The sequence below is a fragment of the Papio anubis genome, chromosome 8 (assembly GCF_008728515.1).
Source record: "Papio anubis isolate 15944 chromosome 8, Panubis1.0, whole genome shotgun sequence".
Taxonomy (NCBI): Eukaryota; Metazoa; Chordata; class Mammalia; order Primates; family Cercopithecidae; genus Papio; species Papio anubis.
In genome coordinates, this window is record NC_044983.1 from 26,772,425 (window position 1) to 26,799,686 (window position 27,262).

A 27,262-nucleotide genomic window follows, 5' to 3' on the forward strand; every position below is an offset into this window, starting at 1 on the left:
TTAGACTAGAATAACAAGCCCATTCTGAAACGTTTTCATCTGCATACATTGTCATTATTTACCAAAACATGCAGAACAAATTTAAAACTGTTTTAGGTCCTAAATATGAAGCTATCTTTTAATGAATGAGGAATAATATTTTACCTATTAACACGAGAAATGTTTAAAATATTTATCTTTTCATATTTAACTTTTCTTTTTTTGCTTTACTGAAACAAAAATACATGTTTTTGTTTTTTGAGACAGAGTGTCGCCCTAGTCGTCCAGGCTGTAGCAAAGTGGTGTGACCTCGGCTCACTGCAACCTCTGCCTCCAAGGTTGAAGGAATTCTCCTGCCTCAACCTCCCAAGTAGCTGGGATTACAGGCGCCCACCACCACGCCCAGCTAATTTTTGTATTTTTAGTAGAGACGGGGTTTCACCATGTTCGCCAGGCTGCTCTTGGACTCCTGACCCTGTCAGGTGATCTGCCCTTCTCAGCCTCCCAAAGTGCTGGGATTACAGGCCAGAGCCACTGCGCCCGGCCAAAATACATGTTTTTTTGAAAAAATAATTTTCAAAGGACTTCTCAAGTTTTAAACTCTGATCTAATGAAAATGTTACTAGAAGATCACCTCTGTGGTGTATGAATCTATCTTTAAATTTTATAAATAATTCACACTGAGTCATGAAATTTGTTACAATTATTTTTGTGAAGGAATGGTGGATTAACGCTTTCTGACAGCCAACAGATCTGCAGCTGCTTATGATTAGTTTTTTTGATGACTGTTTAAAAAAAAAAAAAAACCTAGCCTACTATATATTATTTTTAGAAACGTTACTTAAAACTTAATGTTAATTAAAGTTATAGATTATACTAAGTTTTCTTTGAGGTTTATTATCCTAAATCAAATACTTTTACAAAATGGTATATGTATAGGTGTAAGTATAAACAAAAAGTATTTTAAACAAATACTTCTTGAGGCACTAGGGATTAAAGGATAAAATATGGTCCTTACCTTGAAAGAGCACACTATAAAGCCAGAATCATTGATAAATAGCATGCTAGCTCCATAAGCAAAGGCCTAATAAAAAAGTCATAATTGATTTTCCTGACCTTGACTGGCCTAGAGCTAATCTCATTCCTCATGGCAAAGCTCGGTGAGTCAGGACTGCAACAAAAGAAAATTTAACAGCTCCATTGCTGCTTTCCAAGATAAGTGCAGAGAAGGAGACAACCTGCAGTTAGCAGAGGGAGCCCAGCTCACATACTCCAAGCTGGGTCTAGAGCTGAAGGTACAAAGAATTTACTTTAGCTAGAATATAGGTTACAAAGTGTTAGGACGTAACTTCCAAGCAGATGTAGCTTCCATGAAGGAGCGTCTTCACAGCCTGAAGCCCTGATGAGAGGTAATTAAGATAATTTACAGGTAGTTAATTCAGTTGTTAACTGGGCTATCTAGAAAGCAGCTTTCGGCACATACTGTCATCATTGCTTGCCAGTTTATTCATTAATTTTTTTTTTTTAGGTTATACCGATTTCACCTCTGATTTCATATTCTCCCTCTTCCAATCAGTCTTTTAATAAAATTTGAGTGTACTTGTCTACTGATCATAGCCACTCTTCTTGGCTGCCAGGGACAATGCCACATTTCTTCTATTTGTTGTTACCCCTCTCCCTGAACCCACCCTGTTCAAAACTCATTTGAATGACAAAGGTATCCATATCTAGTGCAGCTTTAAATCGATCAGCCTTATTTAATCTTAGCTTCTGTCCTTTTGCAGAGAATGAATGGAACCTTAATTCTGAGTGGATTATCTCTTCTCTTTTGTTGGCCATGTCAATAATTCTACAGTGTTAACGAAGTTAAGCAATCAAAAGTTGGTTATTGGCCGGGCGCGGTGGCTCACGCCTGTAATCCCAGCACTTTGGGAGGCCGAGGCGGGCGGATCACAAGGTCAGGAGCTCGAGACCACGGTGAAACCCCGTCTCTATTAAAAATACAAAAAATTAGCCTACAAAAACTAGCCGGGCGTGGTGGCGGGCGCCTGTAGTCCCAGCTACTCGGAGGCTGAGGCGGGAGAATGGCGGGAACCCGGGAGGCGGAGCTTGCAGTGAGCCGAGATCGCGCCACTGCACTCCAGCCGGGCCAAAAAGGGGAAACCCCGCCTCAAAAAAAAAAAAAAAAAAAAAAAAACAAAATAAACTCTCTCGTGACAGGTACACGCCCTGCAGTTACAGAGGAATGGAGGAGAGACTACCTCATGGCAGCATGTCACGACTAACAGATCACTCCAGGCATAGTAGTTCTCATCGACTCAATGAACAGTCACGACATAGCAGCATCAGAGATCTCAGTAATAATCCCATGACTCACATCACACATGGCACCAGCATGAATCGGGTTATTGAAGAAGATGGAACCAGTGCTTAGTTTGTCTTGTCTAAGGTGGAAAACTTGTGCTGTTTAAAAAGATTTTATTCTTTGCCTTTTGCATGACTGATTGCTGTAACTCACTGTTAACATGCTTTCAGTCAACTACAGATTGTGTCCACTGGAAAGGTAAATGTTTGCTTTTTATATTGCATCAAACTTGGAACATCAAGGCATCCAAAACACTAAGAATTCTATCATCACAAAAATAATTCGTCTTTCTAGGTTATGAAGAGATAATTATTTGTCTGGTAAGCATTTTTATAAACCCACTCATTTTATATTTAGAAAAATCCTAAATATGTGGTGACTGCTTTGTAGTGAACTTTCATATGCTGTAAACTAGTTGTGAGATAACATTCTGGTAGCTCAGTTAATAAAACAATTTCAGAATTAAAGAAATTTTCTATGCAAGGTTTACTTCTCAGATGAATAGTAGGACTTTGTAGTTTTATTTACACTAAGTGAAAAAAGAACTGTGTTTTTAAACTGTAGGAGAATTTAATAAATCAGCAAGGGTATTTTAGCTAATAGAATAAAAGTACAACAGAAGAATTTGATTAGTCTATGAAAGGTTCTCTCAGCATTCTATTGAAATAATCTTCATCCAGAGATATTCAGGATTTGGATAGCAGTGGAATAAAGAGATGGGCATTCTTTCCCCTATAATTGTGCTGTTTTTCTAACTTTTGTAAATATTACTTTTACTGGCTGTGTTTTTATAACTTATCCATATGCATGATGGAAAAATTTTAATTTGTGGCCATCTTTTCCCATGTAATAGTATTGATTCATACAGAACTTAATGTTCAAAATTTGTTTTGTGGAGGCATGTAATAAGATAAACATCATACATTATAAGGTTCTTTGTGGTAACCACACTTACAAAATGGCAAAACATTTTCTCTGTATTCATTGTTGTATTTTTCTATAGTGAGATGTGATCTTGCCAAAGCCACCAGACCTTGGCTTCCAGGCCCTCCTATAGTGAGTTGATTGTCTGCACTTGCCTTGCCCAATAGCCAGTAGGCTACAGCTTTTGCCCCACACCCTTATTTTCAGATTCTGGATCATTCTTGTTTACAACTGAAATATATATAACCTCAGTCCAAAGTGGTGATTGATTTGATATTGGAAAATCACTGTAGCTAAATGAAGCATGATTAGTAGTCTTACTATGAATATCATTTAATCTTAAAAAAAGTAAAAAATGTTTATCTGGTAATGTTTAAATAATTTACAATATAAACTGTAAACCTTATTAGGCATGAAATAATCAGAAGAGAAAGAAAAATGCTGGAACATGCTGGATGTATTATGTAAAAAGCATATTTAAACAAGGGTCCTCAACCCTGACTGCAGATAAGAATCACTTGGGTTACTTTAGATGCCTAACACCTTCTCCTCATACAAGTAAGAATTGGTAGCTTTCTTAAAAAGGAAAAAAGCTTTCCAGGTGATTCTAATCTACAGCCTGGCTTGAAACTCACTTTATAACTTGCCCCTGCTGATCTGATGGCATCATATATCACATGAACATCCACATGGATTCAGTCTTTGGCTTTCATATCATTATCTGATATTCAGTTGTTCTGCATCAGATGCCGAGTTCTGGGCTCCACTCTTAGAGAGACTTAGTAAGGCCAAAGTGATAGGACTTTAAAAATCTGTAGTTATAAAAATACTGCAGGTGATTCTTATGCAGATAATCCAAGAATCATACTTTGAAGATTTATTCTAGACTCTGAAGAGGCCTGGCTCTGCCTTCTGCTATTATAGTTTATGACCTTTAACAATTCAACTTTCCGAGCCTCAGTTCCCTTGTTTGTAAATGAAGATAGAAGATAAATAACTACTCTACCTACCTCACAAAGCTGTCAAATTAAGACCAAGTGAAAAAAAATTCTGTGAAAGCTCTTTGAAAACCATAAAGCATTATGAATGATAAGGGATTAGGTTATTGTGGATTTAAGAGGTGTGAGGACTGCTGTAGTATATTCCTTGACGTGTTGAATTCATGTGTACTTTCTTTCTCACCCTTTAAAACAAAAACTGCCAAGAAGTTAGGTGTTGAAAAAGAATCTTCTCTTCAGGCAGCAAAGTCAGTTTTCTGATAGTAATAATTTGTCTATTATGTTATATATTTCAAAGTACATATATGATAATATGACTTACTCTTCATGGGAGATATTTGAATATTTGGCCCAAAGTGTTTTCAGTTTTTCTCTGTGTTCACTGCCTTGGAACTGGAGTTAATGCTCAAGGCAGGTAGGTCTGAATTCCCTCATAACTGACAATTAATAAACATTTTCTCTGAAAGCCAAACATATAACAACTCATTTATCAATAATTCATGAAGCTTTTGTCTGAGAATCTCTCCTGCAAACAGCATGAGAGAACCAAAACAAACATTCACAAACAAAAATAAGTTAATGTAGAAGGTACCAGTTTGAGCTCGAAGATGTTGTCATTCATTGCCATCTGCATTATATTATCAACTGCCAAAATGTTAATTGGTTTTCTTTTACAAGTGGGCCAAGTATAGACAGTTAAGTGAACATCACTATGAAAATCTTAACTTCGTGCTTCTACATTTTTATATATTCATTTGTATTTTCTCTGTCAAATTAATTGTTGTTATGTATGGGAATACTATAGTGACTTTTCAGTTACTTTCAGTAAGTATCTTAATTTTGTCCCACAAAATTTATGTAATATTGTTAATCCATGGTTTTAAACAACAGTATTTAGTTTGGGCAGCAGTTTCAAGTCTCAACTAGCTTAAACCAATCTGAGTAAGTCTGGACAGTTTTCCTACCATATGTTTAACTTTGATTGGCATATGATAATGTTTAGTGTTTTCTTTTTTCAGTTGACAACTGAGAAAACAATAGTTCTCTCTAAAATGTTAATATATTATCAAAAGCTTTTCAAAAAGTACTTTGATTTCAGCAACATTGTTTTATTCAATAATTAGACAAAAGATCTAAGATAATATTAAACTCAAAACAGTTTGTTTCAAAGAACAATTGGTCAATAACTCAGCTGGCACAGGGCTTCATACAGTTTTTCAATAAATATTTAAATGAACAATTCTTGTCACACAACTTGCTTTTACTCTAGTACTGAGTCTCACATCAAAGAAATTGGAAAGATCTAAATTTAACCAATGTATTTGAAATGAAGTCTCTGCTTTACCAGAATCATATATGGCAGGTAATAAGCATGTAAAATACACTGAATGAAACATATTTTGCATAGATAACAGTCCATGTCACTATTGTAATTAAAGAAATATATGTACAGACATGTACCAATCCTTTTAATTAATTTTAGAAGATAAAGAATGATTCTTAGAAGTGAGTAATTAAACTCCTTTTAGTCTTATGCTGTTAGATCTTTGTGGACCAGTTGGGTAAATTAATCTTCAAATCAACCTTCCTTTTTCTGCTGCTCTTAGAGCAGATTTATAAAAATTCTAAGAATGTGTTCAAATTAGAAAAATTTACTACATTTTAACCTACCTCATCAGTTTCTTTGTGATAATAGCTGGAAATAACTCAAATTGTACCCATCTTAGTTTAGGCTATATCTCTGTGAAATGAAAGGAACAACCTAATTTTTTTATATAAATTAGTGAATCATTTGCTGGAGCTTAGAAAATATCAACATACCAAAATTCCATTATGATGATATTTATATTGCTTTTTGACATGCCAAAGGTACATTTACATATTACCATATTTGGATGACTTACGTAGTCTAGTGTAATGAAAATTCCCATGGGATTGGAATTTAACTCATGATGTCAACTGGGCTGGTCATTTAATTTCTCTGAGTCTTTGTTTCTTCAGTGTAAAATGTGGATAAGGTAATTTTTGGTTTTAGCCTCCCTCACTGGATATTGTAAGGATCAAATGAAATAACATTTATTATAATGGTCTGTAACCCATAAATTATTCTACTTAAAAAAAATTTTTTTTAGGGACAGGGTCTTGCTCTGTCACACAGGCTGGAGAGCAGTGGCATAATCATAGTCCATTGTAACCTTGAACTCCTAGGCTCAAGCAGTCCTCCAGCTTCAGCCTCCCAAGTAACTAAGACTGTAGGCATGCACCACTACACCTGGCTAATTTTAATTTTTTTTTTTTCTTTTTTTGAGATGGAGTCTGGCTTTGTTGCCCAGGGTGGAGTGCAGTGGCACAATCTCGGCTCACTGCATCCTCCACCTCCTGGGTTCAAGTGATTCTCCTGCCTCAGCCTCCCAAGTAACTGGGACTACAGGTGCACGCCACCACGCCCGGCTAGTTTTTGTGTTTTTAGTAGAGATGGAGTTTTGCCATGTTGGCCAGGAGTTTTGCTGTTCTGGTCTCAAACTCCTGACCTCAAGTGATCCGCCCACCTCAGCCTCCCAAAGTGCTAGGATTACAGGCATGAGTCACTGCATCTGGCTTAATTCAAATTTTTTAAATTTTTTGTAGAGATGGTTCTCACTATGTTGACCAGGCTGGTCTTGAACTCCTGGCCTCCTAAAGCACTGGAATTACAAGCATGAGCCACCATGCCTGATCCATAAATTGTTCTACTGATATCATTTGATTTTGTTAGAATTTGGGGGGGGGCTGTAGAAAACAAAGTTACAGTCTTCATTAGTATTTCTTTTTAGCAGTAACAAACAAAATAAGGCAATTAGACCAGTATTCATTTGGTACAGTCTTTAAATCGGTCATCCAATTAACCTTTAAAAAGTAGGTTATGCTTTTAAATTGTATTGGTTCTTTAATATGTGTTATACCAGAGTATGCTCTCAAATTTTATGTAGTTGAATTTCTAGAACAAATTTGGGGATATTCATTATATTTTTCCTTTTATATGAAATTGTGTAAGTACATTAGCTTGACTTAAATTATAAAAATATATATATATAAAGAAGAATGTAGACCCTATAACGTTTCTTGTCTTTGACTTTTTGGCTTTTATGTACCTAATTCTTTCTGATTGAGAACAGTTTTGAAAAAGTCATTCACTTGTTGGTTTTCATCATGGCAAAACTTTACATTTTAAGTCATCACACTATGAGAATTGTACACATTTATAATTTTTTAAAACTGTGTAAAGTAAGGATTTTTTCTCCATTCTTCACTCACAAAGGATAGCATTTTTATGGAACCTAGATGTACAAAGGAACTCATGATTCTTTTAAATGTTTTTATGTAGTTTTACAACTGATTAAGAAAAAATGTTTACATTTAATACAGCTGTATTTCCTAGTAGTAGCTGTATAATCTTATACATTATTCTTATATAATTTTGACCTATTTTGTATGAAAATAATTGTGTTGGCATCTCTTCATAATTTCATTCTTTTCTCTCCTTCTTTTGTTCCAATTAGATGAATTTGGGAAAGGAGTAGGAAGACTATGCCTTCCGTCTGACTGTAATCAGTCTCCTGGGTTTTTTACTGATTTAATCTTAATCCTGTGCTCCTCTTTAGTCATTAAATTGATATAGGATTACAGTTTTCTCTCAGGATCCAAGTCTTCTAAGAATGAAAATGTTAAAGTCTACCCAGAGTCAGCCATCCTTGCAGACATTTCTATTTGGTTGATTTATAAAGATTTAATTTATAAAGATTTAATATTAGTTAAACATGTTTCTTATTCTGTGATCTCTAATTAGGAAGTAAAATTCTGTTGACATAAATATAAAAGAAAGTAAAGTTTTCACTCAAACACCAAACCACTACATTACTTACTTCCTAAGACACAGTAGTTCAATCTGTTGAAATGCATTGAAGGATAATTTCCTTCAGATTACTTTTTTAATCATCATCTGCCTCAGGAAATCTGTTATGTTCTTTCTTGAATATTTTTGTTGGTGTGAAAGTGTTGCTTATACTTTATGCTCATTTTATTGGTCACTGTCACCAGTTTTTCCCAGTAGAGATTAAACAAGTTTTTTTACCTTGAAATAATTCAGATTTTGAAGATTCACTGTTTCATTATATTGCTAATTACCATTAACTGGTAAAGTTAGTCTTTAAAGATTTTTTAAGGTTGATATTTTATCATATTTCCTGAAGTAGGATGGATTACTTTATTATTATTGTAGCATTAAGGCTTTTTGTTGTATAAGTCAGCTTGTTTGTATATGCTAAATTGCAGATATTTCTTTGTGTTGTGCTTATTGGTTTTTTTTTTTTTTTTTTAACTTAGAGCTTAATAATTTCTATTTTCTATCCTGGAGTCTAAAATTAAACAAAAAAAAATTTTCTAAATTGGCAGAATTTTTTTTTTAATGATTAGTAAAAATGCATTATTTTATTTTTAAAAATACCATAGGATTTTGAGTGAGGAAACTTGATTTCTAGTCTTGCCTCTCTTTTGCAGTTAACTGTGTAACTTTGGACAAGGCATTTTACCTCGTGCTGCCTCCATTTTCTCATTCTCTAGGGAACAAGAGAATTAGTTTAGATGGCGTCTAAAATTCCACCCAGCTCTCATTTAGTTCTCCTATGACCATTTTATAATCATTATTTTGGTCTCATTTTTATTCTTGTTATTCATCCCATGAACTAGATCAACTTGTATTATTTTACTAGATTGACTTGTATTATTAATGTCATTTGCATGTAAATTGATGGGATTCAGATATGTTATCAACTTTTTCCATTAGCAATTTTAAGTAATTTCAAAAAAGGAAAATTATATTACAGGTAATAAAATGAAAGAAAGTTATAAATATTAGACATGGCTTTTTTAAATGGGAAAGTCTTCTTAAGTACCAATATAAGCACCTTAAATTGATATATAGAAAAGAATGACATAACATTTTGTGGTCTTTGTTCTCTTAAATGTGAATATAGCTGGTTAGCCTAAAATTTACACAAAATGTATTCAAGATCAAATTAGTGAACAAAGCAGTGGTTCATATGGCTAATTTAAAAGCTATTCAATTTACCAATATTAAAATAATTATAAAATATAAAAGAAATTTCAGAGGAGTTGATTGAAAACTTTTTGTTCAGTAATTATTCTTAAGCTGCATTCTTAGGTTTATTATGTAAATATAGTTGCCAGATTGCCATGGGCAAGTGAATGTCTTCATTTGAAGTATTGTTAGAGATCAGTGTGGCTTGCTATTTTTAATTTTTTTCTGGCTATACAGAAAATGTTTCTCAAAGGGTTCCTTAAATGTCATCGGATAGAATGTAGAGATTGAGGCCAGATGCAATGGCTCACGCCTGTAATCCCAGCACTTTGGGAGGCTGAGGTGGGTGGATCACCTGAGGTCAGGAGTTCCAGAACAGCCTGGTCAACGTGGCAAAACCCCTTCTGTACTAAAAATACAAAAATTAGCCAGGTGCAGTGGCTCACGCCTGTAATCCCAACACTTTGGGAGGCCAAGGCAGGCGGATCACGAGGTCAGGAGATCAAGACCGTCCTGGCTAACATGGTGAAACCCCCGTCTCTACTAAAAATACAAAAAAATTAGCCGGGTGTGGTGGCGAGCACCTGTAGTCCCAGCTACTCAGGAGGCTGAGGCAGGAGGATGGCGTGAACCTGGGAGACGGAACTTGCAGTGAACCGAGATCTCACTACTGCACTCCAGCCTGGGCGGCGGAGCGAGACTCCATCTCAAAAAAAAAAAAAGAGATTGTATTAGTTCCATTTCAGATTTCTCTGGTAGATTAAGTGTTCTCTGTGCACTAGGCCAAGGAAGTTCCTGTTACCTTTAAAGATCATTGTGTTTGCTCTGATTGTCTACATTAGCTCATATCAATCTTTTGAACACTGGTTCAGATCTGGGTGTTGGGATAAGATCTGATGATTAGAGAATAGTGGAAAGTTGATATAGGAAGGTATACTGGTTTCTGGTGTGATTCTTTAGCTCCACTTGATTCCTTGTCTTATGTCATTTCACTGGATCATGTAACTCTCCTGGCTGTCAGAAATTAAATTAGATGCCCAGCCTTTCTCATTCAGAGATGCCTATATTATGTTATTTTGATTGCGTACCAAAAAAAAATTGTTTTCAGTTCTCTGGCTCTGCAAGTCTTTGTGATCACATTTGTTAAATTGAATCTGAGATTCAGATATTCCATTTAATATTTTCTGGGTTTTAATAATTGGATATCCTGTAAGATAAAGCAAGTAATCCTAGAGTGATTTACTTTATGTTTAGTCATCCACCATTTTCCTATTTCTCTACTCCTCCCATTCTAAATTTTTAAAAGGAAATTTACAAATGTCTTCCCTTATCCCTGCCTCAGATAATTTTTCCCTGAACTCATCTTGTCAGCAGAAACATTTAATATGAAATAATTCCATATTTCTGAGACAAGATCAACACAGTAGTTCTTTACATTGAGCTGAGGTGAATGTATACTTAAAAATACTCTTATTTTCTTTTTATATGAACTTAAAAAACTTTAAAAATCATATATAGGACTCCCCAATGTGAAAATTTTAGGCTGGACATTCTCTTGCCATCAGGTGCTATTTCTACCTTAGCTGTGAGTTGGACTAAATCCGAATTTTGTAGCATTCATCTTTTTATAATATTTAACTTCCCTAGAATCACGTCTTTAACCCCAACTTCCAACAACTTTCCTGCTTTTATTTTCAAATGCCAAATTGTATCTTTGTGTTTTATTTTCTCATTGAAGTGTAAAAGTATCACATATATGAAGGAATGACTGATTTAGACATTCACTTTGGCATAATAAAGATTGATATTGATGCCATCCACCATCCCTTTCCTCTAGCCCCAGAAAGAAAAGTTCGACAACTCAAAAACGAGTAAATTCTCTTATCTTGTTATTTAATAGAACAGTGGAAGCTGTTTCTTCAAAACTAAAATATTTTACCAAAAAAATACTTTTTGTATTTTAATCTGATAGTGAATTTGAGGATTATTTATGTAAATGTATCATAATTAACAGTAATTATTAGTTACTTCACTCTCTAATTTGTGATACCCAAGACTCATATTTATTTAATGTGAGGTGTTTTTTGAGCCTTTTTTTTATCTTGTTTTCTTAACTTTTTACAGTGTTGTTAGATGATCATGGTCACATCTCAGCATGTAGATCAGCTCCTGTAGTAGATCAGTTGTTCTCTGTTAGAGTCAGGCCAAGAAGGTTTTTGCTACATGGTCATAATTGGATAATACAGTATTATTCTGAACCACCTGAAATTGCTGGTTTTATTGGTCAAAAATGATCAGATGCTGGCAATTTCATCATATATATATTCAAGAAGGAACAAACAAAAGATCTTTTAGAATAGATATGTTAACTTCTCATCCTAACCCTATCAACATATCAGATGTTTTATGAAGGAGATTCTACAGATAACCACAAGTCTTACCAAGAAAATTCTCCTTAAAAAAATTATCCTTCATTTTGTTGTAAAATTTTCCAGTTTTCAAAAATGTTTTATCAAAATGACTTCATAATTGAAGTAAATACCTTTTGGGAGTATATATATGTTAATAAGGCTTTCACTAACTCTGTGTGTAGTTTAAAGCTTTTATAATCTGAGATATTGTTATATATTAGGTTGGTGAAAAAGTAGCTGCAGTTTTTGCCAGTTTTTTAATGGCAAAAACCGCAGTTAGTTTTTCACCAACCTGACATAAAAGGATTCATCTGTAAGTATCATTTAGAGGCAAAACAATTTTCCCCCTCACATCTAATATGGACTCAAATTTTGGCAACTGGAATTGTATCCTCTTGGTAGGCATTCTAAATTAATGAATACTGCTATGTGGTATAGTAAACAAATTTGCCATAAAATGCCATTTAAAGATTTTCTTTGTACCTTTATTTCAGGTTATAAGAATAAAGGTATATAAGTTGAAGATCATACAAAAAAACAGGAAACTCCTACACAGGAAATCCCCAATTTTATGATTTAATAGGTTGTAAATTGAGTTGTTCCAAATTCAGACTACATCTCATCATATAAATAATATGAATAATAAGGGTAAAAGATTAGCCAACAAAAACTAATCTAGTACACCACAGAGGTACTCTAGATACATTTTTATGGTGGAGAAAGGTTACTTTGATCTCTCAATAATTGCTTGGTACACTTCTTCCTGGGCAATATGCTCATGATACCCTCTTCATGTGACCTATTCCTCAAATGCTACATTCTCCAGAACTTCCCTACCTGCCTTCTATCCCCTAGTTATTCTTATCAATACTTCCAAAATATAACCTATCTCAAGTGTTAGAAATTTGCTTTAACTAATTTATATTAAAGTGTTAGTGACTATAGCCCTTTTAGCTCTCTTAAAGAGAAATCTGCATTAAAAGCAACCACGTTGCTGTTAGCGCAAATTAATCTCAATGAGTAGAATGTTAAGCTTTAAAACAAAAGTGGACATCATTTAAATTAGTGTTGATGGGACATTTTGAGGCAAGAGATACCATTAAGTGACCTCGCTTGGAAATCTGCCCCCTTTGCCCAAACCCATGTGATGTCTGAAACTGCTGTATATTTTCAGTGACCTTGAGAAAGGGAGCTAGTCATTTGTATTTATGGGCCTTATGAAGTCACGGCCTGCTGATCCTGTTTTTTAAGTTCAAGGGCAATGCCTGAAGCATCCTAGATCTCCTTCACCCTCATTCTACCTGACCAACAGCTAGGTCTGTCTTCCACCTCTTTCTCATTGATACTACATTTACAGATGAACACTAACCATGCTTGTTTAAAAAAAAAAAAAGTCTTTCCCCATTTTACTGTTACACTTTTTCAAGAGCTATAAAGGTAGAAAAGGTATCCTTTTCATTATTCTAAAAAATATATCATTTTTAAATAGCTGGCACTTAGAAGTTTAGTTTTCTGAACTATTCTGAATCAAATTGCTGAGGTGATTCTAAATGTCTAATCTTGGTTTATCATATAAACATCTAATTAGAAAGTGTTTATGCTAAAGACTTGTATTTTGTGGCATTAGTTCTTTGTGTTTCTTTTTTATATGTTCATTAAAATGGTTCACTTCCAAATGAGTGGAAAAGTTGCTGTTGTTGGGATGTACAGGGCAAGTGCACTTGGTTAGAGCATGAACTGGGAATTTCACATTAGCTGATGTGCTTTGCACTCTGCTCTTGTAGATTTATTTTGTTTACAGTAGACTGATGTCAGTTTTTGTAAATGTGTTTTCTTAGCACTTTAACTGTGAGTGTACAAACTGATTTTAAATGTAGTGGTTGTATATTTTGGTTATAAATTGGAAATTTTTAATAAAATTAAAAACTTTGTTCTCTTTTCTGTCGTTAGTACCTGATAAATTTTAATTTTCTTTGTCATCTTCCAGACCCTTTAAACAGTCTATTTAACATTACTGCACTGCATTTTTAAATGTTTTCATATTTTAAGTTTTTCATATAATAATGTAGGAATCACAGTAGTCTGCCACATAGAAATAAACACACACCATCCTATATTATATCCCTTTTTCTCTTATTTTGTCAATGCAGATAAAACCCATCTCTGTTCATTGTTATATCTTCAGCACATTACACTATTAGACACATACTAGAGGCTCAATAAATATCGGTTAAATACACTGAAGTATTTATATCAATTTCCCAATAAGAAATCCTACCCATATAAGCAAACAAATTATCAGGTGATTTATTTTCATGCACAAGAAGGCAGAAGAGGATTTAAACTATTAGTAGTATGTATTAGCATATATCTTGCCTCGATCATACAGTTTTTTATTGGGAGACCTTAGAAATCCTAAGGTCCAGCTTAACCTGGTGCAGACCTTCAAAACACCATCCTTTATAACCCTCTGCTTGAATGATTTCAGTAGCAGGAAGCTCACTATGTAAAGCCTTCCATTTCATTTTTATTTTATTTTATATTTTTATTTTGTCTTCGTTTTTTTTGTTGTTGTTTGGCCTTCCATTTCATTTTGAGACAACTCTAATTGTTATAAAAGACTTTCCATATATTGAGTGGAAATTATACCTTCACTCATTGATACTATTCTACAGATATACAATAATTCTATCACAGAAGTACTTTCTAGACATTTGGAAAAAAAAAAAAGGTATCCTATTTCCTCCAAATCTCTGCAGGCAAAATGTGTCCTATTCTCCAATTCCTATTCTCCAGTTCTCCTATAACATCCTGTCAGACCCTAGTTCTTCTCCAAAACACTCCAGTTGTGAATATTCCTCTTAAAGTCTTCCAAAGAACTGAACACTCATCTCCAGATGCTGTAAAATCAGTGAAGATTGCGTTGTACATTATGTGTACATAAACTTTGAATTAACCTCTACACTACTGTTAATCCGAAGTTTATGCAGAAAAACAGGAGCCCTTTTTTACAATCATCTCCCTCTAACCATTGAAGGGTCTAGCCATTTATATGATGAAGATATGTATATATACATATTCATTAATTGTCCAAACAAATTTGTCAACTAAAGTCAAATATTTCCCTGAGGCACTGATTGTCTACTATGTGCCAGGCAGTGAACCAAATAAAGTCCCTAATCTCCTGACTATTTCTAAGATAAACCAAAGACTTAATTAAGATGGAAAAATATCCTAAATTATTGTTGCTAAATTTAAGATTCGCCTTTGAGGGAAGGGAGGAGGGTATTTTTGAGTGTTTTATGTTGATCATTGGCTAACTTGGTGGGCAAATGCCGGTCATTCGCCAGTTGAGGATTAATCAGCGTGTATGCTGGAGCACAGAGGTACATATATGCACAGTTTCTTCATCTGCAAAATGGAAGTATTGGACTAAGCCAGTGGTTTTTAGCTATGGGATCCTTCATCAAATAAAGTAGTATATGTAGTCTCAGTACGTAAAATAGATAAAAGCACCCTTTTGTTTAAACGAAGTGTAAGGTCCCTGAATTCCACTTATTTGGCCCAGCCCTTCTTAACCCCTGTCCATTACAGCATCTCTTGAAGCACCTAGACAGAGCTCTCTTCCAGCTGGAAGAGCCCACTTTAAAAATTACTAAACTGTTCTGTATCTTCACTGGTGGTGGCCACACACATCAGCATGTGATAAAATTGCACAGAATTGCATATACACACACCCAAATGAGTGCATATAAACCAATGAAATCTGATTAATATTGATGGATTATATCTATACCAATTTCCTGGTTTTTATATCATAGTTACCACTGGGGAAAACTGGGTGTGGGTATTCTTTAAACTGCATGTAAATCTACAATTAAAAAGTGTAACAAAATTTTTTCGTAAATTAAAATAATCTCTAGGTCCCTTCTAAAATTCTCTGATTAATGCCCCATTCATTTTCTAGCTGCCTTTCCTTTCTGTTAATTTTAAAGAAACAATTAGCATTTGTTTTGAAGAGACTCTTGGTAAAAGTATCTTACCCGGGAATTTTTCGATTGTTACGTGGCCCTCCTAATTGAGTGTTCTCAGTGAAAACAAGACACTGGTAATGTGCTTTACATAATTAGAAAATAGCCCTCACATTCTACCTGTTTCCAACCCCCCACTTCCTCTAAGCTTCCTAGGAGCAATGATTCAGAAGTCAAACTGCTCAGGACCCCTACTCCAAGTGTGGCAGAAGAATGGCCTCTTAAAGATGTCCACTTCCTGATCCCCAGAACCTGAGAATACCTTACCTTATATGGCAAAAGGGACTTTGCAGATATGATTAAGGTTACGGATCTTGAAGTGGGGAGATTATCTTGAATTATCCAAGGAGACCCTATCTAATCACATGATTCCTTAAAAGAAGAGAACCTTTCCCAGCTGTGGTCAGAGAGAAATGTGACAATGGAAGAAGGCTAAGAAAGGCTCAACATTGGAAGGACTTAACCCAAGGTCACTGGCTTTAAAGATGGAGGAAAGAGGCCATGAGCTAAGGAATGCAGGCAGCCTTTCAAAGCTGGAAATGGCTTTCAGCTGACAGCCGACAAGAAAATATGGCTCTCAGTCCTGCAACTGCAAGGAACTAAATTCTGCCAACAACCAGAATGAGCAAAGGTATTAATCCTTCCTGAATGTCTCCAGAAAGGAACCACTGACATCACGACTTTAAGGCAGTAAGACCCACGTCAAGACTTCTGAGCTGCAGAACTGGAAGTTAATAAATTCATGTTGCTTTAACCCCTAAATTTGGGGTAATTTCTTACGGCAGCAATAGAAAGCTAATATGCTAAGCCTCACACCTCCACATCTGCAAAGTGTAGGCAGTAAACAAATGAGTAATGGAAAATGGCCCAAGGAGGCCATTAAGAGTCAGAAACATTTCAGAGAGCTGGCCAGTTGCCATGAAACAGACTGTTGAGGTGGGTGGAGGCAGGTTGGAGGAATTGAGATTAATAAGAGCAATCGGTCCCTGCTGCCTTTCTTCTGATTTCATCTCTTTTATTATTATTATTTTTTTTTTTACCATTACTTTTTCAGTTTTCATTTATTTCCATATGGTCTTCATTTTTCTCATTTAATCTAATCAAGCATGGTGGTTTTTTGTTGTTTTTTTCCCCAACCCCACACTTCCACCAGCAAATGAACCCATTTGTCAGAAGGAGATGAGGAGCAACTTAGGCTTTGGAAAAATGAGATTTTCACATGTACCAACTATTGAAAAGTTAGGGAACACAGCTTTAGTATCTAGTCTCTGGGTTCTCCTGAGACTGTGAACATACACAAAAAAGAGTTATACACAAATCCACTTATTTAAACAAACAAAAGCTACAACACCAGGCACTCAAAAATATTTTGAAAATAACAAAAGCTCTCTACTAAGGTACTGATGAGTCACTGTCTTCTATTCTGCAGCTGAAGAATTATATTGAGCTCTTTTCACTATCTCTATGGACAGCTCAAGACTAAAAGCCCTTTGGGGCTAATGGAATGTCCTCATCAGCCTCAAATAATACTAGACAAGCTACTGTACAATAATAAAAACAGCAGAGGAGTTTAAACACGCCACATGACACCAGACTTGTTGGAAAAGTGTTTGCTAAATGTGGGAAATACGTTCATACACTATGTATGCAAGCTTTTGATTTCTCACATGTCCAGGTGACCAGAAAGGCAGAAAGAGGGAAGTTGTTCTCTGACGACAGATAGGGTACAGTTGAGCCAGATTAGGGGAACTGTTGGTAACAGCCCCCCAGGGCACAGGTAATGCATGGGCCTCCACTCATCAATTTGGTGGATTCCAAATGAACCCTTATTATAGTGACAAAGATTCCCGTGCATTCTCAGTGTGATGGTAGTAAGCATTTCTGAAAATTCCAAAAATGTATGGGCCAGATATTGGCTTATTTCTGGAGCCCCTGCTACAGCACTAAAATTAACAAATCCAGAGGTTCTCAGGTGGGAACAAGCTAAATCCTGTAACTGAAAACTCCTTGACGTCCTATTTTGGGGGAGAAAAAAACTGAAAAATTCTTCCTTTCTTCTCCTTGTCCTGTTCATTGATAAAGGCTCTTTACGTGACATATTTAACTCTAAGCCTGTTTCAGCTGTCATAATTTTGGTTGTTTTCAGAGCCAAGGGTCATTTGTATATTGTTCCTTGTCTGTTGATGAAAATTGCTTTAGAAAATGATGTTTCAAGTATCTATAACCATTCAATAGCATTCATTCATTCATTTATTCAGTAAATACTAATTTGTTTACCTACTCCTTTTGTAAGACCCTAAGCAAGCAAAGGAGAAAATGACATGGTTTCTTTTTTTTTTTTGAGACAGAGTCTTGCTCTGTCACCCAGGCTGGAGTGCAGTGGCACAATCTCGGCTCACTGCAACCTTTTCCTCCTGAGTTCACGCCATTCTCCTTCCTCAGCCTCCCGAGTAGCTGGGACTATAGGCGCTCGCCACTACACCCAGCTAGTTTTTTGTATTCTTTAGAAGAGACGGGGTTTCACTGTGTTAGCCAGGATGGTCTCGATCTCCTGACCTCGTGATCCACCTGCCTTGGCCTCCCAAAGTGCTGGGATTATAGGCGTGAGCCACCGCGCCCTGCCAGTGACATGGTTTCTAATCTTGCAAAGCTCACACAGCTCACACTGTTGTGAGGAGATGAGCTCCTAAACACCTGAGTACTGCAATACTGCTGTGCTCAAAGCATCATGGAGGCACACATGTGGAAGAACTTCTGCCATGAGGACTGATGGTACAGAGGGGTTTATAGAATATGGAAGAGTCAATCAATGTTTATTGACCACCTATTGATTGTTGAGATTACGTCAGGGAACAAAATGCCCTTGTTCTGTTGAAGTCCTGTAATCAGAATTTTGAATCTAAAGGGAGAACACAAACAATAAACATTAATTTCAGATAGTGATAAATATTATAACATGGTCCGATAAGAGACCCCTAAAGGTCTTCATAAAATATGTGGATATTGTTTAAAGTAATAAACAGTGGTTTTAGTTAAGGGATTAACATGACATAATTTTATTTTTTTAAAAAATTATTCGGCAGCTCCATAGAAAATGGGTTGTTAGGACCAAGATTGCACATAGGATCCTGGGCAACATGGTGGAACCCATCTTTACAAAAAAAAAAATACAAAAATTAGCAGAGTGTCACGGTGTGCACCTGTGGCTCCACGAGCTATTTGAGAGGCTGAGGTGGGAGGATCGTTTGAGCCAGGGAGGTAGAGGTTGCAGTGAGCCGAGATTGCACCACTGCACTCCATACTGGGTGACAGATCAAGATCCTGTATTAAAACACACACACACACACACACACACACACACACACACAAGGAGACCAATTCAAAAAGCAACTATGCTAGTACACATTAGAGATACTAGTATGGCTGGTACTCAGATTCAAGTTGTAGAGATGAACAAAAAAGGGAAGTATTTTGAAAGTACAGCTAGAAGTACTGATGTACTGGACGTGACAGATGAAGGAAAGGGGATGAATAATAGATGACTTTGTTTTTTGACTAGAGCAGCCTGATGGATTATGGTGTCACTTACTGAAATGAAGACTGGGGGAAGAGCAGATGCTGGAGAGAGAAAAATCATATGCTCTATTCTGGACTGGTTAGATGTAAGGTGACTGCTAGCCATCCAAGTGGAAATGCCAGGTAAGTAGGTGGACATATGAGTCTGGAGCTCTGGTTGAGTTTGACCTGAGATAGAAACTTGAGAATCATCAAGATTTAGATGGTATTTAAAGCCATCCGGCTACATGAGATTACTACCTTGGAGAAGACGTTGTAGTGAAGAGAATTTGAGTAGAGGACAAAAGGTCAGGAAAGCAGAGAAGGAGAGACCTGTGAGATAGGGAGACAGTCAGGGGGATGTGTTATCACGGAAGCCAGGAGAGAAAGGAGATTTGTAAAGGAGAGAGTGGTTCAACCAATCAAATGATTCTTAAAGATCAAATAAGGCAGTGGGCGCAGTGGCTCATGCCTGTAATCCCAGCACTTCAGGAGGCTGAGGCCAGTGGATCATCTGAGGTAAGGGGTTCAAGACCAACCTGGTCAACATTGTGAAACCCTGTCTCTACTAAAAATACAGAAAATTGGCTCAGCGTGGTGGTAGGCGCCTGTAATCCCAGCTACTCGGGAGACTGAGGCAGGATGCTTGAACCCGGGAGGCGGAGGTTGCAGTGAGCCGAGATCATGCCATTGAACTCCAGCCTGGGTAATGAGTGAAACTTCATCTCAGAAAAAAAAAAGATCAAATAAAGCCAGACACTGTGTCTTACACCTGTAATTCCAGCACTTTGGGAGGCTGAGGTGGGAGGATTGCTTGAAGCCAGGAGTTTGAGACCAGTTAGGCAACAAAGTGAGACCCCTGTCTCTACAAAAAAGAAATATATATATACACACACACATATATACATATATTTTTACATATATAATATAGAAATATATAGTATTTATATAATATATTAAATATAATATAAATATAATATTTATATAATAAATTATATATAAATATATATGTAAAAATATATGTAAATTTATATATTAGCCAGGTGTGGTTATATATATTTTTATGCATATTATATATTATATATTTAGTATGTATTATTTGTATATTAATATATAAAAATTAATGTATATATAAATACATAGATTTATATAAAAATATATATTAATTTATATTTATTTTTATATATTATATATTAATTTATATATATACACACATACATAAAAAAGCCAGGTGTGGTTAGCTCATAGTCTCAGCTACTCAGAAGGCTGAGGTAGGAGGATCACTTAAAGCCCAGGAGTTTGAGGCTGCAGTGAGCTATGATGCTACCACTGTACAAGACCCTGTCTTAAAAAAAAAAAAAAGATCAAATAAGATGATGACTGAGAAAGACAATTTGATGTGACATCATGGAGGTTATTGAAAAGAACAACTTCAGTGGGTAGGAGTAAGGGCAGTTACGAACGGATTGAGGAGTAACTGGGGAATTTGCATTTCTAGCACTTGAAAGATTAGATACTTTCAGTGACCTTCCCAACAAAAACAGCACAAATTCTGGACTATGTATGAAAATCTTTGTAATTTGCATTGCTAAGCTGCCCTGATCTTACCAATAAAAGTCAAAAACAAAGTGAAAGCAAAAATCATTGGTAATAAGCACCAGAAGCAGCTCTGCTGTGAGAGTTTCTGCTGAACTCTAGAGACAGCACAGCATGTGGGGGCAAGAGATTGAGCCTAAGCTCCAGCCCATTAGAGAATGTAATAGGAGACTTCCAAAGGGGTATACTTTCAATGTGAAGGTGAGGGAGGAAAAAAGAAGTCATGCAGAACAGGACATCAAAGAAACTTAATTGCTTCAAATTTAGCGTTGGTTGGCAGGAGTATGGTGAATCCCCCCTGAGAATTTGTAACCATAACTGCCTTCATGAACATTGTTTGTTCCAAACACACACTTTTCTCTGTGTAGTTTGAACCTAAAGCCAAGAATATAACTCAAAGGGTCCTGGATGACTGTAATTTCATGCAACCGGCAGAAGCAAATGCACCATTTCTTTGGAGGAATGCAATTTCAGTTCAGGTGTCAAGGAATTTCCACAGAGAAATTTGCAAGGTAAATGAAAAGTTCATAGTCAAAACTAGCAAAACACACAAAAGAGCACAAGACATTGTGAGTGAGAGCCTGTTCGCCAAAGACTTCCATATTCTAACATTAATAAAGAATACAAAATAATTTAATATATTTAAAGAAATAAAAGAAGGTATTGGGGTATAACTAAGGAACAAGATACTGTGGAAAATGCCAAGACAGATTTGGAAAAAAAAAGACCTAATTGAATTCATAGGTATGAACAATTTAATTAGAAACAACAGAAGAAACAACTGATGAGAGATTAGTGAAATAAAAAAGTGATTTTTTTTAATGTCCAGGATTCTTTAGCTTTTCGCTTCTAACAAATAGAATAAAGCAGAAGTGAAGCTATACAGTTTTGGAGATAAGGTCATAGGAGTCACTGTGGCTTCCTGCAGCTTCTTGCTGTTTCTCTTGGATCCCTTTCTGGGGAAGCCAGCTGTCATGTCATGAGGGGACTCCAGCAGCCCTGTGGAGAGGCCAGGTGACAAGGAGCTGAGGCCTTGGGGCAAGCCAAGGCCTGGGAAGCAGCTACTCTAGCCCTGGTGATGCCCTCACACGACCACAGCCCTGGCTGACGGCTCCTTGTGAGACGCTAAGCCAGAACCACCAACCAAGCACACCTGGACTCCTGACTCTCAGAAACTGTGAAATGATCAACCTTTGTTGCATTACACTGCTCCCTTTTGGAGTAATTTGTTATGCCACAATAAATAACTAACACAAGACTGATTTGAAGAAGTTATCCCAAATGCAGCACAAGACAAAGAAATAGACGAGAAATGACATTAAATCAGCATTCCAGCAAAAGCAATGGGAAAAAGAAATATTTCAAGTGCTAATAGCTAAGAATTTTCTAGAATTGTTGAAAGATATTAATCATTAAGTCCATGGAGCCCAGTGAATGCTAAGATGAATAATTTTTTTAAGTGCATTTGGACACCTTATAGGAAAATGGAAGAATACCAGAAGGGAAAAAATGATGCAGCCAGAACGGAGACAGATCAATCATAAAGGAATAGCAATTACACCAAAGGCTGGTTTCTTTACAGCAATAGTGGAAGTCAGGAGTCGGGAATATATCTTAGTTTATTGAAAGAAAAGCAATTGTAAACCAGGAATTATCAGTTGGCAAAACTCTCAAAAATGAAGGCTCGGCTGGGCGCAGTGGCTCATGCCTGTAATCCCAACACTTTGGGAGGCCGAGGCAGGCGTTATCACCAGAGATCAGGAGTTCGAGACCAGCCTGGCCAACATGATGAAACCCCGTCTCTACTAAAAAAAAATACAAAAAACGGCCAGGTGTGGTGGCGTGCACCTGTAATCCCAGCTACTCGGGAGACTGAGGCAGGAGCATTGCTTGAACCTGGGAGGCGGAGGTTGCAGTGAGCCAAGATCGCTCCACTGCACTCCAGCCTGGCAACAGAGCAAGACTCCATCTAAAAAAAAAAAAAAAGAATGAGGGCTCAAATGATCTGGGTAGCCAAGATCACCACTATGGCCACCTACCCCAAGTCTCTCCATATCTACCTCTTACTGTTTTTCAAGAAGAATACAACCATACACATCACACACCTTTAGCATAACAAGACAAACACCGCAAATTTCAAATTACCTAAAGCAGGAAAGTAAACACTGTCTTACAGCAGAGATTTCTCTTGAGGCCCCACTGCCAAACTTTGCAGAGAACCAGAGGGTCTAGAAAAACTGCACTTAAGAACGAAAAGGGGCCTGGCGCGATGGCTCACGTCTATAATCCCAGCACTTTGGGAGTCTGAGGCAGGTAGGTCACTTAAGGTCAGGAGTTGGAGACCAGCTTTGCTAACATGGTGAAACCTGATCTCCACTAAAAATACAAAAATTATCCGGGCATGGTGGTGCACACCTGTAGTCCCAGCTACTTGGGAGGCTGAGGCAGGAGAATCACTTGAATCCAGGAGGCAGAGGTTGCAGCGAGCTGAGATCGTACCACTGCACTCCAGCCTGGATGACAGAGCAAGATTCCGTCTCAAAAACAAAAAAGGAGAGAGAGAGAAAACGAGTTTGAGCTAAAATCAAAGTTTCACTCACATTATGAAAATATTGGAAAAGAGTCCTGTCAGATTAGAGGTCGCAGGACTTTAAGAGTACATGCAAGATTCAAGGACACCGTCATCTTCTCGGGGCAAAGAGAGTAAAAACATGGGGAGCAGTAGAGGCAGAAGTGCCCTGTGGAAACTGAGTAGTAAAGGGGAAAAGAACCACGAGGGGAAATTTCAGAATCTTGCAAAATGAAAGAAAACCAAAAAGTCAAAGGACAGCTAAACCCTTCCCTTGACCCTTTCCCAAAATCTGCCCATTGAAGAAATACACTTTACTACCCCATCAGAAGAGGATGCTCCCAAACTCACCACAAACCCTGCTCAGGAAATGCATAGACGTAAACAGTCTTCACTTATATAAACCTACTTCAAGAAAGAAACAGAAAAAGAAAAGCAAAAGATTTTGGCCGGTAAAATTTCCATCACCGCCGCCCAAAAATAATATCTGCAAAGCTGAGAAAAACCAAAACAGAACGCTACCCAGAAATATAAGAAGACTGGAGTCTCCATATTGATAGGGTCCACTGGGCACTGAGAAAACTGATTTGGAATTATCAATTCTGAAACATATTCTGGTAGGTAAACTGTGGATGCAACCGAAATGAATCACACCGCCTGGCATTCACGTCCTTTGTAATCTCCTCCCACACTGACTCTGGCTTGGTCATGTGAGTTGCTTTGGCCAATAAGACATCAGCATGTTGCAAGCAGGTGCTTGTTAAGTGTTTGTGTATTAGGGGTTGTCCTCTTGGAATGCTCCTACTTGGAGCCATTAGCCCCCATATAAAGAGGCCCAGCTACCCTGTGTTTTAGCCACCCTAGCTAAGGCAATAAACATGCGAGTGTCCCAACAGAGACCATGTGTAGCAGAAGAATTGCACATGTAATTCCAACTCAAATTGCAGAATCATGAGATATAATAAATATTTATTGTCTTAAGTCACTAAGCTTTGGGGTGGTTGGTTAACTAAAGCACCTGGTAAAATGATTAGACTTTAAGGACACAGAAAAAAACCCTCGGAGTCTTGAGAAGAAAAAAAAAGTTAACTAACTTAAAAAGACATGAGAATTATTCTGGCATTAAACTTCTCAAAAGCAATATACAAAGCAAGGCCAACATAAAGCCTTATTTTTAGGAGACTCGAGAAAAGAAGGAATTTTATGTTCAGCTAAAGTGTCCTTCAAGTATTGAAGCTTTAGGGGGAAAAAAAACTTTAAACATACAAGAACTAAATAACCAATGGCTCAAATAAGAAATCAGAAGGGAAATTATAAAATACTTTGAAATGTATGAAAATAAAAACACAACATACCAAAACTTACGGGATGTAGTGAAAGGAGGGAAATTTATAGCTGTAAACTACATTGAAAAAAAGAGGTTCTCAAATCAATAACCTAAAAAAAAAAAAAGAGCACACTAAACCCCAAGGAAGCAGAGGGAAGAAAATGATAAAAGTTACAGCAATCAATATCAGGAAATTAACATTGATACAGTACTACCATATAATCCATGGATCCCATTCAAATTGTGAACATACACTTTGAGCCCATGTATATATTCTATTCCTCAACACATTTTTACCCACTTGCTTTTTTTACCCACATCCTTCTGCGAGTTTTACCTGAATAAATGTTAGCAGACTATTACTCTGACAGCTGTCAAATAATTGATTTTGCTAATTCTGTCATTCCTTACACTTTTTTTTTTTTTTTAAGACAGAGTATCCCCAAGCTGGTGTGCAGTGACACAATCTCAGCTCACTGCAACCTCTGCTTCCTGGGTTTAAGCAATCCTCCCACCTGAGCCTCCTGATTAACTAGGACCACAGGTGTGCACCACCACACCCGGCTGAGTTTTCAGTTTTTTTGTAGAGATGAGGTCTTGCTGTGCTCCCCAGGCTGGTCTTGAACTCCTGGGCTCAAGTAATCCTCCTGACTCAGCGTGAGCTACCACGCCCAGCCTGTTTACTTTTTGTTATACCTTATGCTGTAACTTATAATTAATGTTAAAATCTGTAATTTGATGAAACTGTGTTTTCCACAGAATAAGGCTACTTATTTATTCAATGCTTTTTTTTTTTTTTTTAAGAGACAGGTTCTCGCTTTGTCACTCAGGCTGAAGTGCAACAGTGCAATCACCGTGCACTGCAGCCTCAACCACCCAGGCTCAAGCAATCCTTCCCGCTCAGCCTCCTAAGTAGGTGGAACTACAGGCATGCACTACCACGCCCAGCTAATTTTTTTTATTTTTTTGTAGAGACAAGGCCCAGCTATGTGGTGCCCAGGCTGGTCTTGAACTCCTGGGCTCAAATAATCCACCGTAGCCTCCCAGAGTGCTGGAATTACTGGCGTGGGCCAATGCGCCTGGTCTAAAATGCTATTTGAACTTAAACATATTAGTGTATTTTATGGGCCAGGCGCGGTGGGCCACCCTGTAATCCCAGCACTTTGGGAGGCCAAGGCGGGTGGATTGCTTGAGGTCAGGAGTTGGAGACCAACACAGTGAAACCTTGTCTCTACTAAAAATACATAACTTAGACGGGCATGATGGCGGGTGCCTATAGTCCCAGCTACTCAGGACTCTGAGGCAGGAGAATTGCTTGAACCCAGGAGCAGAGGTTGCAGTGAGCCAAGATTGTGCCACTGCACTCCAGCCTGGGTGACAAAGTGAGATTCCATCTAAAAAAAAAAATATATGAATGTATTTTATTAGTGCTACTCATTATTTCAGTGCCCAACCCAACCATCTCTCTCCCCATCTAATAGTTTTGTGGGGCCTCCCAAGGTCCCTCAACCAGACTCAGACTGATGACTCAGCTCTCTTCCCTCTTGGCAATATTTAGGGATATTTTGGGTTCTGTCACGAACCATGAGGTTCATGGTCATGAGGTAATGGTCATGAGGCTCTGTTTGGGTCCTCTTGTCTCCCTAGGCTTGTTGCCTGCAATAAGTCATAATCCTAGGAAGAGTTAACAACAGGCTTAAAAAGTGGGTAGTGTGAGTTAAAGTCAGTGGTATGTGTTGGGCCTGGGGGCAGAGTGGACGCTCCTGGCTTTGAGTGACTTTGGCTCCAGTTTCTGGAGATAAGAAGTCCAGGGTCTGACTGTGGGAGACGGTGACCAAGGTGGAGCGTAGGAAATGGTCATTGGAGATGAGGGTATCAGGTAACCAAGAGGCTTGGATGTAGTGTTGGATGTATTGTTGGCACAGACCTTGAAGCTGCTGAGGCAGCTGCAGGAACCAGGTTGCAGAAGAAACCTGGGACCAGATGCTGCAGTCTTTAGCGCATGAAGGAGGGAGAGGGAGTGGTAAAGAGATGTTGCAACAAGAAGTGGGGGAGGGCCAGGCGCAGTGGCTCAAGCCTGTAATCCCAGCACTTTGGGAGGCCGAGACGGACGGATCACGAGGTCAGGAGATGGAGACCATCCTGGCTAACGGTGAAACCCCATCTCTACTAAAAAATACAAAAACTAGCCGGGCAAGGTGGCGGGCGCCTGTAGTCCCAGCTACTCGGGAGGCTGAGGCAGGAGAATGGCGTAAACCTGGGAGGCGGAGTTTGCAGTGAGCTGAGATCCGGCCACTGCACTCCAGCCTGGGCGACAGAGCGAGACTCCATCTCAAAAAAAAAAAAAAAAAAAAAGAAGTGGAGGAGAATGCTATAGATGGATGGTGCATTCCTCACAGAGGCAGGGCATGTGGCCCAAGTCCTAGAACC

The 27,262-nt window shown here is 37.5% G+C and overlaps 1 protein-coding gene across 6 annotated transcripts in view; it reads left to right on the forward strand.

Annotated features, from left to right (window-relative positions):
• FZD3 (frizzled class receptor 3) overlaps positions 1–5,776 on the forward strand; it is a 73,229-nt gene extending 67,453 nt beyond the window's left edge. For 4 of the 6 annotated variants that reach the window (XM_017961892.3, XM_017961893.3, XM_009212771.4 and 1 more), the window contains one exon: positions 2,200–2,559. In XM_017961892.3, the coding sequence (XP_017817381.1) occupies positions 2,200–2,413 (214 nt within the window). In that variant the 3' untranslated portion in view covers positions 2,414–2,559. Of the gene's footprint in view, positions 1–2,199 lie in introns of all 6 variants that reach the window. The other 2 variants (XM_009212769.3, XM_009212770.4) reach the window with 2 other exon arrangements.
• Positions 5,777–27,262: the final 21,486 nt, after the last annotated feature.